This window comes from Talpa europaea (genome assembly GCF_964194135.1).
Source record: "Talpa europaea genome assembly, chromosome: 16".
In the NCBI taxonomy this organism is placed as follows: Eukaryota; Metazoa; Chordata; class Mammalia; order Eulipotyphla; family Talpidae; genus Talpa; species Talpa europaea.
The window spans coordinates 48,672,521-48,689,342 of record NC_140084.1 but is presented as its reverse complement, the minus strand read 5'-3'; the positions used below and the strand labels follow the sequence as shown (position 1 = coordinate 48,689,342).

The window sequence follows — 16,822 nt, the reverse complement described above, 5'->3', positions numbered from 1 at the left end:
CCCGACCGCCAGCGAGGGTCCCACATGGCGAGGGTCCCACATGGCGCGCAGACCTCTCCTGCTGTGTCTGTTGCTCCCCTCAGCAGTGTCCTCCGTCAGTCTGCCTGTTCTGTTCCCTGCTCTGGCTCTGGTGAATTCTCTCACCCTCCCGCGCTTCTGACTGTACCCAGTGCTTGTATAAATAAATAAATAAATCTTAAAAAAAAAAAAAATACAAGCTCATATTCAGTCTTGATGCCCATCAGGGATGTCCAAGGTGGGGGAAAGGGAGTAACCCCGAGCTGGGGCCTGAGAGTGAGGTGGCTCCCTACGGTTCAGAGTACAGACCTCAAGTTCAAAGAACAGCCTGTGAGCAGGCCCAGAGATGGGACTGAGCTTTGCATGTCTAAGGGACAAAAAAACGAGAACTAGAGAGCCGAGGGGTGGAGTCAGTCATAAACACAGTGCTAACTCGGAGTGTGGGGATAAATGGGCCAATGCATGTAAGGTGGTCAGGGGAAATCATAAGCAGATCAAAACCCCCCCAGGCAGGGAGTGACAGGTACCAAAGTCCTGGGGAAGGTGAGAAGAAACATGATGAATAGGGCCTCCCTGGTGGTGCAAGAGGGTAAGCACCACACTGTGAAGCAATCCGCAGCCTCTGCAGCACCAGCTGGATCCCCAGCCGGCCAGGGAGAAACCCACCTGGCGTAGCAGACCTCTCCTGCCTTGCCCGCTGCTCCCCTCAGCAGTGTGTTTCAGTCAGTCTGTCCTGTTCTGTTCCTTACTCTGTCTCTGGTGAATCCTTGCACCCACCCCCCCGGCATCTCTGGCCTGTACCCCAGCTGTTGTATGCATAAATAAATCTTTAAAAAAAAAAAACAAACACACATGACAAATACCAGGAGTGAGCAAAGCCAGACAAACTGCAAGACAGAAAGACCCATAGGGGTGGCCTCCCTGGTGGCGCCAGCACTTTCAAGCTATTGGCAGCCACTGTGGCCTGCGTTCGATCCCCAGCCAGGAATCTGACCCACGTGGCACAGCAGACCTCTCCTGTCTCACCTGCTGCTCCCCTCAGCAGTGTATTTCAGTAGATCCGCCTGTTCTGTTCCCCACTCTGTCTCGGGTGAATCCTTTCACCCCACGTACCTCTAGCCTGTACTCCAGCTCTTGTATGCATAAATAAATAAATCTTAAAAAAAAAAATCCAGGGGGAGGTGGGGAGGGAATAAGGCTGGTGAAGTCAGCAAGGGCCAGAACCTCAAGAACTTGAGGGGCCTTGACAAGGAACTGCATGTTGTTCAATGGGGAGCCACTGGGCGTCTCAATGGGGAGTTTTGAGCAGGGGAGGGACGCAACCTGAGACACTTCTAGATATTATTCGGCCGCTATGGAAAAAGGACTGTAGAGGAGCAAGGCCAAGCCGAGGGAGGGAGGCCAGGGGGAAGCCCGGTGGAGGGCAATGCCTTGTGACCGGAGAGCCGGGCGCTGCAACAGGCTTTCGGGAGACACCAGGGTTCTGTGTGAGGGTGTCTGCTGTAGGTGCAAGTGCCAAGGAGCCTGCCAAATCCTGGGGAGGGGCCCGGGCTTGCCCCTTGCGCCCTGGGCACGAAGCCTCACTGTGAATCTGTCCACACGGGCAGAGTCGGCTGGGCCGGTGCGGGAGCCGCTGCCCGCCTTCAGTTAGAGCAATCAGCTGCCAAGACGCAAGAGGCTCTACAGCTACAGCTGAAACGCACAGTTTATTTTAGGGCTAGAAACAAGGTGGGAAGGAAGAAAAAGTCACCTCTGTCGGCTGCTGCCGCTGCGGTACCATCGAAAGAACACCCTGGGGGACCGAGAAAGCGGGTGTGTGCGCGCGCCCGCGCCGGGGTGGGGGGCGCTGGGTCCCAGAAGCCTGAGGCCCCGAGGAGGCTCCCGGGTCTGCGGGAGGCGGTCGGGGACCGGGACCCGGGCCGCGGGGAGGGCGGGGCCGCGGGGAGGGCGGGGCCAGCCGGGACTCACCAGGCCAGCAGGGTCGCGCTCGCTGACGCCAGGGCGGCGACGGCCGCGAGCAGCCCCTTGTTTCCGGGCGTCAGGGCGTCGGGCCTGGCCAGCAGCTCGCCGAGGCTCGGGTTCCAGGGCTTCACCAAGTCCGCGTCGCGCGGGCCCCACTGCAGCACCTCCCGAAAGGTCCCCTGGAGCTCAGTCTCCCCGCGCGGCGGCGGGCCCGTCACTGCGGGGACGCGCGCGTCAGCCGGCGGGGACGCGCACGCCAGCCGGCGGCGGGCCCGTCGCGGCGGGGACGCGCGCGTCAGCCGGCAGAGGGCCCGTCGCGGCGGGAACGCGCGCGTCAGCCGGCAGAGGGCCCGTCGCGGCGGGAACGCGCGCGCCAGCCGGCAGAGGGCCCGTCGCGGCGGGAACGCGCGCGTCAGCCGGCGGGGACGCGCGGGAGGCCCCGCCCCCGCACCGTTGAGGTAGAAGTAGAGCCGCGCCACGGGGAACTCGTCGTGCTGGATCACGCAGCAGAAGGTCCCGCGGTGCGTGGGCTGCACCGGCCGCACCCGCGCCACGTGGCCGACGGCGCGCGGCAAGTCCCGGAAGAACGACTGGTCCTGAGTCCGGATCTGCAGGACGCTCGGGCTGCGGCGGCTCAGCCGGGCCCGGCCGGCCCCCCCGCCCCGTGAGGCCCCGGGCAGAGCCGCCCGCGGCGCCCGGGCTCGACCGGCGAAGCCGCGACCCCCGCCCGTAGCCCCAGGACCCTCCCGCCGCAGGAAGCCCGAACCCACACGGCGCCCCCTACCTTGCGCGCCGCCCCCCCCCACTCACACCTACTGCGAACTTCCAGGAGTAGGCGACGCCCCCCGGGGGCAGCAGGAAGTTCACGGCGCAGGAGAACATGGCCTGCTCGCCCCGAATCACCGCCACGTCCTGCACTGAGGACGCGGCCGCGTCACCACCCGGCCCGGCCGGCCGGGCTCTCCTTCCTCGCGGCCGGGGGCCCTTCGCCCTCCAGGCCCGCCGCCTCACCTGGGCAGTCCAGCGGGTAGTCGCAGATGTAGGAGTAGCACCCGCTGCAGCGGAATCGCCGGGCCAACTCCTGGAACCCTGCGGGGCGCGGACGCCTGGCTGGGCTGCAGCTGCCTCTCCCCGCCCGGGCCAGGAACCCTCCCCGGGCCTCTCTCGGGTCCCTGTTACTTTGCTTTGGTCTCGGCAGCCACCTCCCAGGAGGTGTTGGGCCAACACCTGGCTTGCTTACTTTCCTCCAGGGCTCTTACAGGTCTCTTGGGCTCTGAGAGGCCCACCCTTACCCCTCCAGACGCTGTCCCTGGGTCCGTCCCGACCACCTCCCTACTCCCAGCAATCCGTGGGGTTCGAAGGATGCCCTTACCACAGGGAGGGACGCAGTCCTGGGCTGCAGGGGGAGAGAGCGCATTATTACCTGGGAAGTCGCGGGAGGCGCCCACCTGAAAAGCCCCCATTGAGGTGACTGGGGGAGGAGAAGCCAGGCCGGCAGCACCACCAGAAGAGGTTAGGCAGGTGGGCTGCCAGCCCAGTATCCCACCTGAGGGGCGGGGTAGTTCCCAGGTGATCCTGGGGACAACAGGGCGCAATGGTGAGTACTAGCAAGAAAGGACCCCCTTTGCCCCAGTGCTCAGGATCTGACCCAGAGATCCAGGAAGAAACCCAGGCTGATCTGACAGGAACATGGGGGGAGGGTCCTGGATGGAGAGGACTTCCAAGCCTTCCCTGGGAGGAGCAGGGTAGGCCCAGGACACTCCCCCTTCCTTCCCAAAGCAGCTCAGAGATGGAGCCAGGGCTTGGGACTGAAAGAGGAGCACCAGAGCTCCGGAGCAGAAGTTCTCTGGGTATGCACGCAGGGTGAGGGATGGCATCTACTTACGTGGTTTAAGCTCTGCAATGGCCTCCAGTGCTTTCTCCGCAGCGCTAAGGAAGGCCATGTTAAAGCCCCCTGGAGGGTGGAGGGGGGCCTTGTCTTAAAATTGTGGCCCCAAAGTTGGACATCGTTGTCATGGCGTCCAGGCCCTTCCTCAGGCCCCCTCTACCTGGCGTGGGTCTTGAAGATGCACCTCTTCCATTCCCACTCACCCCCCCCTCCCCATCTACCAGGAAGAGGCCTTCTGCTCCCTGACCCACTCTGGAGGAACCTCCCCCACTTCCCTATTTGTCTTGAGGGAAAAGGGGGAGGTAAAGCTCTAATTCCTAGCCAAGGCCTACAAGGCCCTCCATTTCCTCTCCCTGCTCCATCCCTAGTGCCTCTTTCATTCCCCCCATATGAAAACCTCACCTCCATCACCTCAGGGCCTTTGCACAGGGCCTTTACTCTTCTGACACCTCCCCCACCTCCTCCCCAGCCTTCCTGTCCTAGCTCATGTCTGTCACTCTTTAGAGGTTTGCCCTGACTGCAGCTCTCATCCCATAGCTCTTTTTGCCTCTCGCAGTGCTCCATTCAACACTCTCACCAATTTGCAATTGTAGATACTTCTAGAGAGCGTGATGGATGTGAAGTCAGTCTCCTAAGTATCAAACAGGCCCTCTTTTAGTGCTGCGTCCTTAGAGCCCAGGAGGGGACCCAGAGACTTAGAAAATGCTTAGAGAGCGATGTGGAACGAATTCCAGAATCCAACTGGAAAGAAGACCACAAGCGGAGGACTAAACCCACCCCTTGGAATTGTGCTGTTTGCCCTGGGGATTATTTAAAAAACAGTTGCTCTCACATAAAATTTGCCAAAGTCACTTGGCATTTCCACGAGGTAGCCATTAGCTGGAGCTTCCTAGCAGTCACCCCTTTAGATAGGACACCCCCACTATGTCTCTAGAGCCCCCAGTTTCTTTAAGATTGATTTATTTATGCATACAAGAACTGGGGTGCAGGCCAGAGGTGCGGGGAGTGAGAAAATTCATCAGAGACAGAGTGGGGAGCAGCGGGGAGACAGGAGAGGTCTGCTGCGCCATGAGGGTCAGCTCCCTGGCCTGGGACGAAACTCATGTTGCAATGGCTGCAGATAGCTTCATAGTGCTGCATCTTAAACCTTGCACCACCAGGGAGGCCCCTGGAGCCCCCAGTTTCTATTCACAGCTCCTCTTTTTATGTTCTCTATCCTGATGGGAGTTTGAGTTTTGACCATGGTAATGGCCACTATTCTGGAAGGTCCTGTGGTCTTTTCAAATGGAGCTTTGTACAGAAAGTGGTGGAGGTGGTTTTGGAAATTAGAGATGAGACAGGGCATGATGGGGTGAATTGCACCCCTGCCCCCCCCCAATTCTGATGTTGAAGGCCTAATCTCCAGGAACTCAGAAATCAACTGTACTGGGAGAGAGTCTTAAAGAAGTAATTAAGTTCAATGAGGTCATCAGGGTGGATCTTAACCCAGTATGACTGCTTTCCTGGCAAGAGGAAATCTGGACAGACCCACAGAGGGAAGACCAGGGGAAGGCAGAGGAGAGAGAAGATGGTCATTAGGAGGCCTCAGGCAAAACCAACCCTGCTAACATCTACACCTTGACCTTCGATTTCTATTTTGTTTTCCTTTCCTCAGCCACCCAATCTGTGGCCTTTTGTTACAGCAACCCTAGCTAACCAATACTCAGGGATTTCCAGCAGCCTCCAAATATTTATTTTCTCTTTGGTAACAAAACACTGCTTTTCAGTTGGGAGACCTCGGTTTCCCGCCCCACCAGCTACAAGACTAATTTCCCAGCCTTCCTTGCAGCTAGTGTGGTCACGTAACCTAGTTGGGATCACGTGACCAAATCCTGGCCATTGATTCTTAAGTGGAAATGTCATGTGTGAGTCACAGGAAGTAACTTCCGAAGTGGTGATCCATTCCCCTTCCTCCACCCTCCTGTCTGAAACTCGGACTTGATGGCTGGTGCTCCAGCAGTCACCTTGCACCATGAGGACAAGGGCTCTTCTCCAGGAGAGCAGGTCCTTAAGATAATGCTGCTGCATACTAGCCTTAAGAGCTTACACCTCAAGTCTTATTTTATATGGGAGAAATAAACTTTCAGCCTTCACAGAGTCCTCTGTGATTTAAAACCCTACAAAAAAGGGAGGGCATGGAGGATTCTGTCAAGAACATGACTCCAGTGATGATTACTGGGTATGAGCTGGGGAGAGGGGCATTAAAGCCAGAAGGTGGGTTCAGAATGGTCAGGCCTAGGAGGTATCTCCTTGGCCACTGAACAGCTGTGTGGTATAGAGATGGCAGGGTGCTAAGGAGGCTGTGGGCAGAGTAGCCTGATCAAATGAAAAGCCAGGATGTTGGAGTCATCATCCTAGAGACATCTATGGGCGGAACCAATGACTTACCGGGAAGGGAGTGTGGGGTGTACCAAGTGAGTCCTGGAGGGGGGAAGGGTGTCAGAGATTTAGTAAAACAGTGGGTAAGGTAGGGATGGAGTGTAATGCCCCAAAAGGCTGAGGGTCTAAGTGAATCACAAGGGGGTGCAAGGTCTAAGTAAATCTCAAGGGGGTAGATGTTGCCAAGTGGCCTCCAAGTAAGTGCTATCTTAGGAGCTTCCACTGTTTCTGTTCATTTGGGTTTGAGTCCTGGCTCCTTCCTACATCTGAGCACCCCTACCTCACACCAGACACGGCCACCTCAAGTCTCCTTCCTATGTGACCTTGGCAAATCAATTCCTACTCCTGTTTCCTCCTTCATATATAACAGGGTTGAGGGCACGTCTGCTTCACCGGGTTGGGGGAGGGATGTACCTGCACACAACAGGAAAACACCCCATCCCAAACTACACACCAGGCTCAGTCTGACGATGGCATGAGATAACGTGTGTGTGCTGAGAAGTGGTGCCTGGCACAGAGAGTGTTCTAGAAGGGTCAGAGACTAGTATTATCATCCCCAAGTTTGAGGTGGGGAAACTGAGCCATAGAGAGATTACGAAGGGGGACCAAGGTTGCAAAGCTACACTGTCCAGAGGAGTCGCAGCTTCACCCTCCATCCAGAAAACGGGACTATAAAACCTACCTCTAGGGCTGGAACGAGGACATCCTTTAGGGGAACAGACACCTTCCTCCCACACACGGGGCAGGTCTGGCACAGTCAGGTCCTGCCACCCTCACACCCCCCCCCCCCCCCTAGCTCAGAGCTCATCTTGTCTCGCCTGGACCACAGTGACTGGTCCAAGCCACCGTCTCCTCCCTGCCTCTGCCCTTGTCCCCCAACGATTTAGTCAGACCCAGTCAGACCCTCCATCACTCTTTCCTTAAATCCTCTCCAGTGGCTTCCTCGGCTCAAGAGCAAAGGCCAAGGTCAGTCCGAGAACCCACAGTAGCCATTCTCAAAGTACGCGCCGGGGCAGCACCGGCTGGGGATGAATTAAGAATGTTCCTTTCAAAAAGGTTCCTGAAGGCCTCTGCCTTGATACCTGCCTCCCAGCTGCTCCCGGGGATCGGAGCGGCCCAGGAGCCAGTTCTCAACCAGAAAGGACTAAATTCCAGGAAAAAGACAAGGTCGGGGCCTCCCCTGGCGGCGCAGATGATTGAGCGCCGTGCTGTGAAGCTGTCCGCGGCTTCTACAACGCCGGTTCGATCCCGGCCAGCCGGTGAGGGTCCCACATGGCCCGCAGACCTCTCCTGCTGCGTCGGCTGCTCCCCTCAGCAGTGTCCTCCGTCCGTCTGCCTGTTCTGTTCCCCGCTCTGGCTCTGGTGAATCCTCTCACCCTCCTGCGCATCTGGCCTGTACCCCAGTTCTTGTATAAATAAATAAATCTTTAAAAAAAAAATAAGACGAGGTCGTGGGCTGATCCGTGATCCGAGTCTTGCAGCAGGGGAGGAGCGGCAGTGATGGGGCCAGGGGAGGAGGGTGGTGGTATGTGGGTGCATAATTGGTGCAAGGGCTGCACCTAAGGGGAGCAGTAACTGTAGAAAGATGACCCAGGAGGTGAGAAGTTAAATATATTTAAAAAAATAAAAAAGTTCCTCTCCCTGTGCTACCCAGACCCACTGGTCTGAGAGGAAAAGGGAGGCCCAGGAATCTGCATTCCAGCAAGCTCCCTGGAGCTGATGACACACACACAGGCACGGCCCCCGGCAGCGCCTCTGATATAATTTCCTTTCACTTTCTGTGACGCTGCCCCGGTCCCACTGGCCCCGGGGCCTTTGCACTGCTCCTGCTCCCTGCTGTCTCCTTCAGGTCTTCACGCCGCGGACTTTCTCATCTGTCCCTCCCCTGACCAACCTATTTAAAATGACCACCCGGCTAGCCACCCCCTCCCGTCACTTCTAGCACGGGCCACCCACAGACACGCGCTATTTCACCAATGTTTATTTACTATCTGCCCCAACCCCAACACAAGCAACCTGAGGGGATAGGTGGTTTGCCGTCTGGGGTACAGCTGTGCCTCCACATTTGTTCCCGGCACATTCAATAAATCATCTGTCCATCATATTGCACCAGCTTCTCCCGGCCTCCAGTCTCCCTCCACAGGGTCCCAGAGGATCCTCCTACACCTGGAGCTGACCCTTCAGGACAGGTTTAAGTCCACTGACCTCAGCCAAACCTATAGGTCCAGCTCTGGATGCCTCCTGGGGAGTCCCGTGGACCCTGGTCCTCGCATCCTAGCCCAGCTGACCATCGGCCCCTGCCCCTGCTTTCTCCCCTGCACCTCATCTCAGGGTGATGACACCCCCTGGGTAGAGCAGAACCTCCCCACCTTTGGGGATCCCTGTCAAAGAGCTTGGTGGGCAAGAGAGAAACCACAGACGACTGTGGACGAGGACACAGCTCTGCGCTCAGGTGGCGGAAGTCGGTGCTCGCTGCAACCGTGCTCGCCCACCGTCCATGCCAACAGCTCTGGCCTCTGGCACCTTTGGGGGATCAGGGGACCATGATGACCTGGTGTGGTCGCTCCCCCCAGCCCTGAGGCCCTGCTCCACGCCAAGCCGTGTGCATGCCTCTGCGCTGAGCTCCCCCTTCTGGCCCAAACCAAACTCTCCCTGTTCCCACCAGTTTTCCGGCTGAATAGCCCCACGTGTCAAAAACGCTGAGTCACTTTATTAACTACAAGGAATACGGCCACACTTTACCCTCCGGAGAGACCTGGGCCCTGTGGCCGTCCTGGCAGACACCCTCACAGGCGGGCAGGTCGCCTGGCCAGAACCTCACCAGTGACACGGCCGAGAACTCACCTAACGGATCCCAAATGGGCTTTGGGCTCTAGCTATTTCCGTAAAGCCCCTTCACCCCCCCATGCCCGCTCCTCCTTCCCCACAGCGCCCCCATCCAGACCCACGGGCCCCCACACCTGCCACCCCTCCCCCACACTCACTGCTGTAGCTGGCCGTATCCTCCAGCTTGAGGACTATCTGGGTGAAGTTATCGTGCAGGCGGCTTAGCTCATGGTAGTCTGGGGGTGCGGTAGGGGCTTGGGGTAAGCAATTCCTCCCAACACTGCTCCCCAAGGTTTACGTTCTGTCTCCCTAGGACATCCTGTCTCTGGATCTCCGCCCTGCCCCATCCCTCCCCTCCCCAAGTCTAGACCCGCGCCCCCCCCCCACGTCACCCCATCACCACCCCTCCTCTGGTCTCCCCCAGTTTCCATCCTCCCGCTGAGCTAGCGCCTGCTCTCTGCCTTCCCTCTCTGATTCAGGCCCTCATCCCTGTCCACCCTGGTGTGCCTCTCTCTGGGACTTCCCACGCCTCTCTGGCCCCAGGACGTTGGGGGGGGGGGGGCGGCTCACTGATTTCCGCTTTCTCCGTGGGCTTAAAGGTGTTCACCAGCCTCCGATAGCAGTTGTCCGTCACCTTGGCGTTCCACCCCGAGAAAATCTGGCAGATGCGGAGCCGGTCTTGGTGGGTGGTGAGGCAGAAGAAACAGGCCCAGGCTGGGGCCCCGAGGGCGGCCAGGGCCACCAGGGCAGCTGGGGCCATCGGGGCCATCGTGGAGGATCATGGAGAGAAGTTGGTGACCTTTGTGAGGTCACTGTGGGAGGAGGGGCAGGGGCCTGGGGTCAGAGGTCATCTCAGCTGAGGTCAAATGTGAGGCAGCAGCTGGGTTTTCAGGGAGAAAGGGGGGTGGGGGTTAGGGGTCAGGCCGGCTCTCCCCAGGCAGGTGGTCAGGCCGGACGCCAGGCTCCCAAGAACCTCACCTGTGACCCTGGACATCCTCACAGGTTAAAGGGTCTCAGGGACCCAGAGGCTGGCAGTGCGGTGTGGGGTGGCCCCACGGGCCCTGAGGTGTGGGGGGTGGGGGGGGCAGGGTGAGTCTGAGCTGGCAGGGGCAGGGAGAGTGTGAAGTGGCAGGAAGAGAGAAGCTGCGTTAGGGGGGAGATGGGAGGGCCAGAGCCCCAGAAGCCACAGAAGAGCGAGGTGGGGACAGTGCGCTGAGCATCCCCGGGCAGGGACATGGAGTGGACAGAGGCAGCAATTGAGATTCCTGGGCATGGGGGAAGCTCTTAGAGCAAGAGGACGGGGTAGTGCAGGACAGGGCACAAGAGATGCCAACGCCCCGTCTGTGCAGCCTCCCTGGGTCAGGGTGCAGGACGGCAGTCAGGGGCTGGGGGACCCCACCGGGCGTCCCGTGCAGGGCGCAGCCTGGGGAAAGCTAGGAGGCCGTATAGTGATCTCCGTGGGTGTCCTCCTCAACTATACAACCTCCTACCTCAGCCCGGGGGGCGCGGCAGGTGGACAGACACACAGACAGACCAACAGGTGGGGGGCTAGGAGGGCGGGGAGGCCCCAGCCGCGATGGTGAGCCCCCGACACGGACCCACAGACACGAGCTTGTGTGTGGCGAAGGCCCCGCAAGGTCGGTTCTACGGGTGGGTGCCAAGACCCAGGAATCGGGCCCCCGGCCTCCTCCCCCAGACCAGGAGCCCAGGCCCCCAGCCTCCCCCTCAGACCAGGAGTCCAGGCCCCCAGCCTCCCCCTCAGACCAGGAGTCCAGGCCCCCAGCCTCCCCCTCAGACCCAAGTCTCTGGCTCCCTGGGGAAGGCATAGCCTGGCTTCCCGGAGGCCCAGCTGGAGAGAACCTCACCCATTTTGGAGTTGGGGCCCTGGAGCAAGACAGCTCCCCACCTACCTGGCAGAGGCTCTGGGACCAAGTGACACACACCCCTGGGGCCCGGGGGCGCTCTCTCCTGCCCCTTCTCTTGGCCTCTCCTCATTTGTAACGACAAGAGCTTCCAGCACCGCCCGAGGCCTCTCCACCTGGAAGGCCTCGCCAGGTGCCACCCACAGCCCCACTTCGCAGGTGGGAAGGCTGCGCCCCAGGGGGCCAGGGCCTGGGCCAAAGTCAGCCGGGAGCAGCGCGAGGCCCCCCGCCCCCCCCCCCCCGCGGGCCAGCACCCCGGGGTCTCTCTCCTCTCCAGCCCGCCCGCTCCGGCGCCCTGGGCTCCCCTGGGCGCGCCCCGCCAGCCTCCCCGCGCCGGGCCCGCGGCCGCGCTCCCGCAGGGCCGTCCCGGCTCCCGGCCGCGGCGCAGTCCCTCCCCGGCCCGGCCCCTCCGTCCGCGTCCTCTCCCGCCACCTCCGTCTCCCGCCGCCCGCGCCCTCCCTCTTTGTCTCTCCTCCCCGCGCCCCGGCCTCCCGGGCTCCCCGCCGCCCCCGCCCGTCTCCGCAGCGCGCCCCCAGGCTCCCGCGCCCCGCGCCGGCCGCTCCCCCGCGCCGCGGCCTCCGGCCTCCCGGCGCCGCCGCCTCCCTCTCCCCGCGGGGCCGGGGCCGGGGCCGGGGCCGGGGCGGCGCGGGGCGGGGGCGGCTGCGAGGGGCCCAGGGCCGGGGGAGCGGCCCGAGGGGAGGGGCGGGGGCGGGGGCGGCGGGGGCCGGGCCGGGGCCTCCGCGCCGCCGTCCTCTCCCGCCCGCCCGCTCCCGACCCGGGGGGCGCGGGCCGGCAAGGTGGGGAGGAAGGGGAAGGAGGCGCCGCCCCCGCCCCCCAACCTGGCCCGCGGCCGCGCTCCCGGCATGCCCCGGGGCGGCGGCGGGAGGGGCGCGGGCCCGGCCGGCTCCGACCGCCGCGGCCCCGGCCCCGGCCCGGCCCCGCCGGGGAAACTGAGGCCCCGACAAAGGGGCCCGGCCTCGTTCAAGGTCGCCGGCCGGCCCGGGCGGGGCGCGCGCTCCCGGCCCAGGGCCGAGGCGAGGCCGGGCGGGCGCCGGCGTCCAGGGCGGCCCCTCCCCCTCCCCGCAGACCCCGGGGAGCCCCCGAGGGTCAGGGAGCAGACCCAAACAGTCTGGCACCATGGCAACGGCGGCCCCGCCCCCTTAACCCCCGGAGGGCTGGACTCCAGCCGGGGTCGAGGCGGAGGTGGGGGCGCGGGGCCGGGGGGGCAGGGCCGGGGCCCGGGGGGCCGGCAGGGCGGGGCCGCGGCGCGGACGCGCGGTCTGGGGACGGGGGGCTGCGGCCGCCCGCCGGGGCCGCGGGGCCGGGAGAGGGGTGCGGACCCTGGAATTCCGCGGGGGGGGCCGTGGACGCCCGGGTCTAAGGGGGGCGGGGGCTGGGCAGGAATCCCGGGTCCCCAGGGGCGCCGGGCCCGGGGCTCTCCGCGCCAGACGGCCCCTGCCCCCGCCGCTGACCCCGGCCTGTCTGGCGGCCCAGACGGCCGCCCCCGCCCCGCCCCGCCCCTCCCCCGGGCCCGGCTCACCCTTGACCCCTCGGAGCCCCGCAGCCCCTTCCCCGCCCCTCCCCCCCCCCAGACGTTAACCCCTGCGCGGCCGGAGGCGCCGCCGCGGGCTCGCCCCCCGCGTCCCCGAGGCCCCGCGCCCGCCCCCGGCCGGGCGACCGGCCCCCGCGCGCCTCCGCGCGGCCCCCGGGCCCCCGCCGCCCCTCGGCCGGCTCCGGAGTCGGGTGGCCGGCCGCCCCCGCGCGGCCCGGCCCGGCCCGGCCCAGAACCGCGGCCCCGCGGCCGCCCCGGACGGGCGCCCCTTCCCGCAGACTCACGGCTCCGCGGCTCCCGCGTCGCGGCCCGGGGGCTCGGGCGCCGCCCGCGGCTCCATCCTCGCCCGCCTCCGCGCGGCCGCTCCCGCCTCCGCCCGCGCCCGCGCCCGCGCCGCCCGGCTCTGCGGCCGGCCCTCCGGGACCCCGCGGCCGGCGCGCCCCCGCCCGGCCCCGGCCCGGCCCGGCCCCTCCCCGCGCGGCCCCGCCGCCCGGCCTCCCCCTGCCCCGGGCTGGCCCCGGTCCAGGGGAAAAAATTCCATCCAGCCCCGGGGAGGCGCGGGCGGGGGCGGCGCGGGCGGGAGGCCGGCGGGAGCGTGACGCAGGGCGGGGAAGGACAAAGAGGAGGGAGGCGGCCGGCGCTCCGCTCGCCGCCCGGCCCGGCCCGGCCCGGCCCGGCCCGGCCCGGCCCGCCGCCCCGCGCCCCCGCCCCGCCCCGCCCCCCCCGGGCCGGCGCCCCGCGCCTCCCCAGCCCCCCGCTCGCCCGCCGCCTCGGCCGCCCCGCCGCCGGCCTCCGCCCCGGGACCCGCGGGGATCCGACCCAAACCGCCCGCGCGGACCGCGGAGCCCGGCGGGGGCGGCGGCCCCGCGGACCGGGCAGCCGGGGGCAGGGGCCCGAGGCCGGGGGAGTTGGAGCTGCGCGGCCGCCGGGGCGACTCCGGGGGGCGGCGGCGCGGTCGGGCCGGGCCGGGCCGGGCCGGGCCGGGCCGGGCCGGGCGGAGAGCGGCCGCGGCCGCCGAGCGGGGAAGGTGAGGCGGGGGCGGGGCCGGGTCGCCGCGCCGGCGAGGCCCGCCGGGGAACTTTCTCCCGCGGGGGGTGCGCGCGGGGAGGGGCGGCGGCTCGCGGGTCGGACACCCCGGGGGCCCGTGGGGTCCGGCCCGCGGGGAGAGACCCCGGGGTGGGGAGGCCGGGCGGGAGGGGGCAGGAGAGCAGGACGCCCGAGCTGGGGTCGGGGCCTTGGGGGCCGAGGACGTGAAGAGTTGGGGGGACTGACCGTGACACACCGGGGGGTGGCGACAGGAGCGGAGAGGCGAGAAGCGCGGGGAGTCTGGGCGAGGAAATGGTACCGGGTGGGCGGGAGCCGCGCCCGGGGGGCGGCAGGGGGAGAAGCCCGGGGCCTGGAGGCTGTGCGCCTGGGCGCTGGCGGTCATTAGGAAAGACGCTCACAACTGCGTTTCCTTCCCCCCTGCCGCCCAGCCACCCACCTCTCTACTGGGGGCACCCCATGCTCCCTCGTTTCTTGCGTATCTTCCCTGTACAGGAAGATACGCAATACAGGAATCCTGTATTTCTCTGCACACCTGTTATAGTACCCCTTGTGACCCCCAGGTAAGAATCACATCTTCTACACTTTGCTTTTCAAAGGTGGGGGATCCGAAGATCCCCCCATCAACGGGCTTATGGAGCTACCACGTCCATTTTAGTGGCTGTATAGTATTCCCTAGATCTTTCATACTTATTCAGCCCATTGAGGGTTTTTTTTTTACGTAAAGAAACTAGTGCTTATCCACATGCAAATTACTGTGGGGTTTCTTTTTAATGCTTTCTTTCAATGCTCTCAAGGCTATGAATCCATGTGTTTCATAACTACTTACTTCGAGGGCTTTTAAAAATCCATTGTGGGGGCCTCCCCGGTGGCGCAGCGGTTGAGCGCTGGGTTGCGAAGCTGCCCGCAGCCTCTGCAGCGCCGGTTCGATCCCCGGCCGCCTGCGAGGGTCCCACGTGGTGTGCAGACCTCTCCTGCCGCCCGCTGCTCCCCTCAGCAGTGTACTTCGGTCCTTCTGCCTGCTCTACTCCCTGCTCTGGCTCTGGTGAATTCTCTCACCCTCCCGCGCTTCTGACCGTACCCAGTGCTTGTATAAACTAGTAATAAATAAATAAATAAATCTTTAAAAAAAAAATCCATTGTGGATTCCCAATGATGGGAATAATACTGACAACACACACCTTTTAGAAAGGTCCAGGTGGGGCAGGCTGTAGGCTGGGAATTTGTTCAACAGTGTACTACATCTGTCATTCATGATAGGTTTATTATTAGGAGCTGCTGTTATCTCCTTGCAAGGACCAGGCAACTGCGCTTCTTAACAGTGAGTTGCCCAAGTTCACTGAGTAGTAGGACAGCCCCCTGGCTCCACATTCCATGCTTGTTCTTTAGAGGGGGCGCACCTGGGTGACAATACAGTACCTTGGGATTGCAGACTTGTCTGCGTGCAGTTCCACGTGCTGTCAGCTCACAAATGACACAAAGGGCCTTTCCTCGGACGCTGCGCCTTGACTCGGTGTCTGAGTCGCCGTCACTGGTCACCGCAGGGTCTGGACGAGAGCCGCACCTCCTGCGGCCTCCTCACCCTGGCCCGGGCCATGGTGTTGCGACACAGGTGTCTGGGTGGGCTCTGGGAACGCACTGGGGCTCGGTCTAGGCCTGAGTCATCGCTGGCCTCAGCGCAGCCCAGCAGAGCCCAGCCCGAGCGGGGGCTGGAGAATGTTTGCTGAATGAATGGAGGGGTGAATAACAAATGGCTTGTGGGTGAGGCTGGGCTTGCTTAAACCTCTGAGGTGACAGAACACAGTCCCGTTAGGTCCTGAAACACAAGGCCTCGGTGCCCATCGGTGAGCAATTCTGAAGGACAATCGTTTCCATCATTCTCTGATACCCAGGTCCCTGCGTCCCAAACACTCGGGTGCCGCAGCTTGCGCAAATCACCAATCCCATCAGCCCCGGGGACTCAGGATGATGGTTCCCATGAGGCCCTGGCGCTCATGCTCCACCATTCCCTTGAACTCTGGAGACACAGGCATCCACTGAGTGCTGCAGTTCTCCTCAACCCCTGCGCCCCAACATCTGTAACCCACACTCTGAGATAATCTGGAAGGAGCCACCAGGCCCATAGTCCCAGACTTGCACGTGAATGGGAAGCAGAGGCGTCGGTGCTCACGAGGCCGCATTGCGTGCACAGCAGAGCCTGGGGGTGGGGGGGGTGGGGGGAACCAGGCCCTGCCCGTGGCGGGTCTAGAGCTGGGGTCCACATGAAGGCTGCAGGGCCCCGGGACCCGCCCACGTGAAGTTAAGTCTCAGAGATAGTCCTGCCGGCCAGGTAGCCCCCAGGTGTGGCAACCCTCGGGCTGGCTTTCCCACTGACCCGGTGCCAGCGGGGTGTCTGCTCGCCATCGAGTTGGCCCCAATGGTCACTCACCCGGGCAAGGCAGTGGGAGAGCCACCGTGATTGTTTCGTTGGAGGTGGGGTAGCTCACAGCCCTCTCTCCCCTTGGGGCATGTCCTCCAGGTGACTGGATGAAGAGGGTCTTCACCTCCTCATTGAGCAGAAGGTAGGTGAGGTGGTTGTGACCACCGACCGAGCACCCCAGGGTGCTTAGGTAGTTTTGCAGGTCTGTCAGCTGCACCCCTGTGCCCTTCCTTTCCCCAGCGAACATTTGTGTGCACATACTGTTTTTGCTTTCCAGGAAGAGTCATCTTGCACAGACAAGGTGAAGAGCTTGCAGACTCTGAAGGAAGCTGGGGATCTGTCCTGGCTCAGCGGATCCACCAGCTGTGTCCCCAGGCCTCAGTTTGGTCCTCAGGTCAACAGGTGTGATAATAAAGACATCTCCGGGCCTCCCCGGTGGCGCAGCAGTTGAGCGCTGGGTTGCGAAGCTGCTCGCAGCCTCTGCAGCGCCGGTTCGATCCTCGCCCCTGGCGAGGGTCCCACATGGTGCGCAGACCTCTCCTGCCGCCCGCTGCTCTCCTCAGCAGTGCATTTCGTAGTCTGCCTGTTCTGCTCTCCGCTCTGGCTCTGGTGAATTCTCTCACCCTCCCGCGCTTCTGACTGTACCCAGTGCTTGTATAAATAAATAAATACAAATAAATCTTCAAAAAAATTAAGATATTTCCACCACACGTAGAGCTACAAAGACTAAAGGAATTAATATATGGGACTTGCTTTAAACCTTCCCCTGCAGG

The 16,822-nt window shown here is 63.1% G+C and overlaps 1 protein-coding gene across 1 annotated transcript; it reads right to left on the bottom strand.

Annotated features, from left to right (window-relative positions):
* Positions 1 to 1,862: 1,862 nt before the first annotated feature.
* SPACA6 (sperm acrosome associated 6) lies at positions 1,863 to 9,881 on the bottom strand (the record flags this gene model as incomplete). The annotated part of the gene is made up of 8 exons (XM_084257009.1): positions 1,863 to 2,197; positions 2,432 to 2,723; positions 2,797 to 2,897; positions 2,992 to 3,069; positions 3,221 to 3,376; positions 3,866 to 3,934; positions 9,271 to 9,348; positions 9,683 to 9,881. 8 exons carry the CDS (start codon positions 9,879 to 9,881, stop codon positions 1,983 to 1,985), a joined length of 1,188 nt encoding a protein of 395 aa, XP_084113135.1. The 3' UTR covers positions 1,863 to 1,982.
* Between the last annotated feature and the right edge of the window lie 6,941 nt (positions 9,882 to 16,822).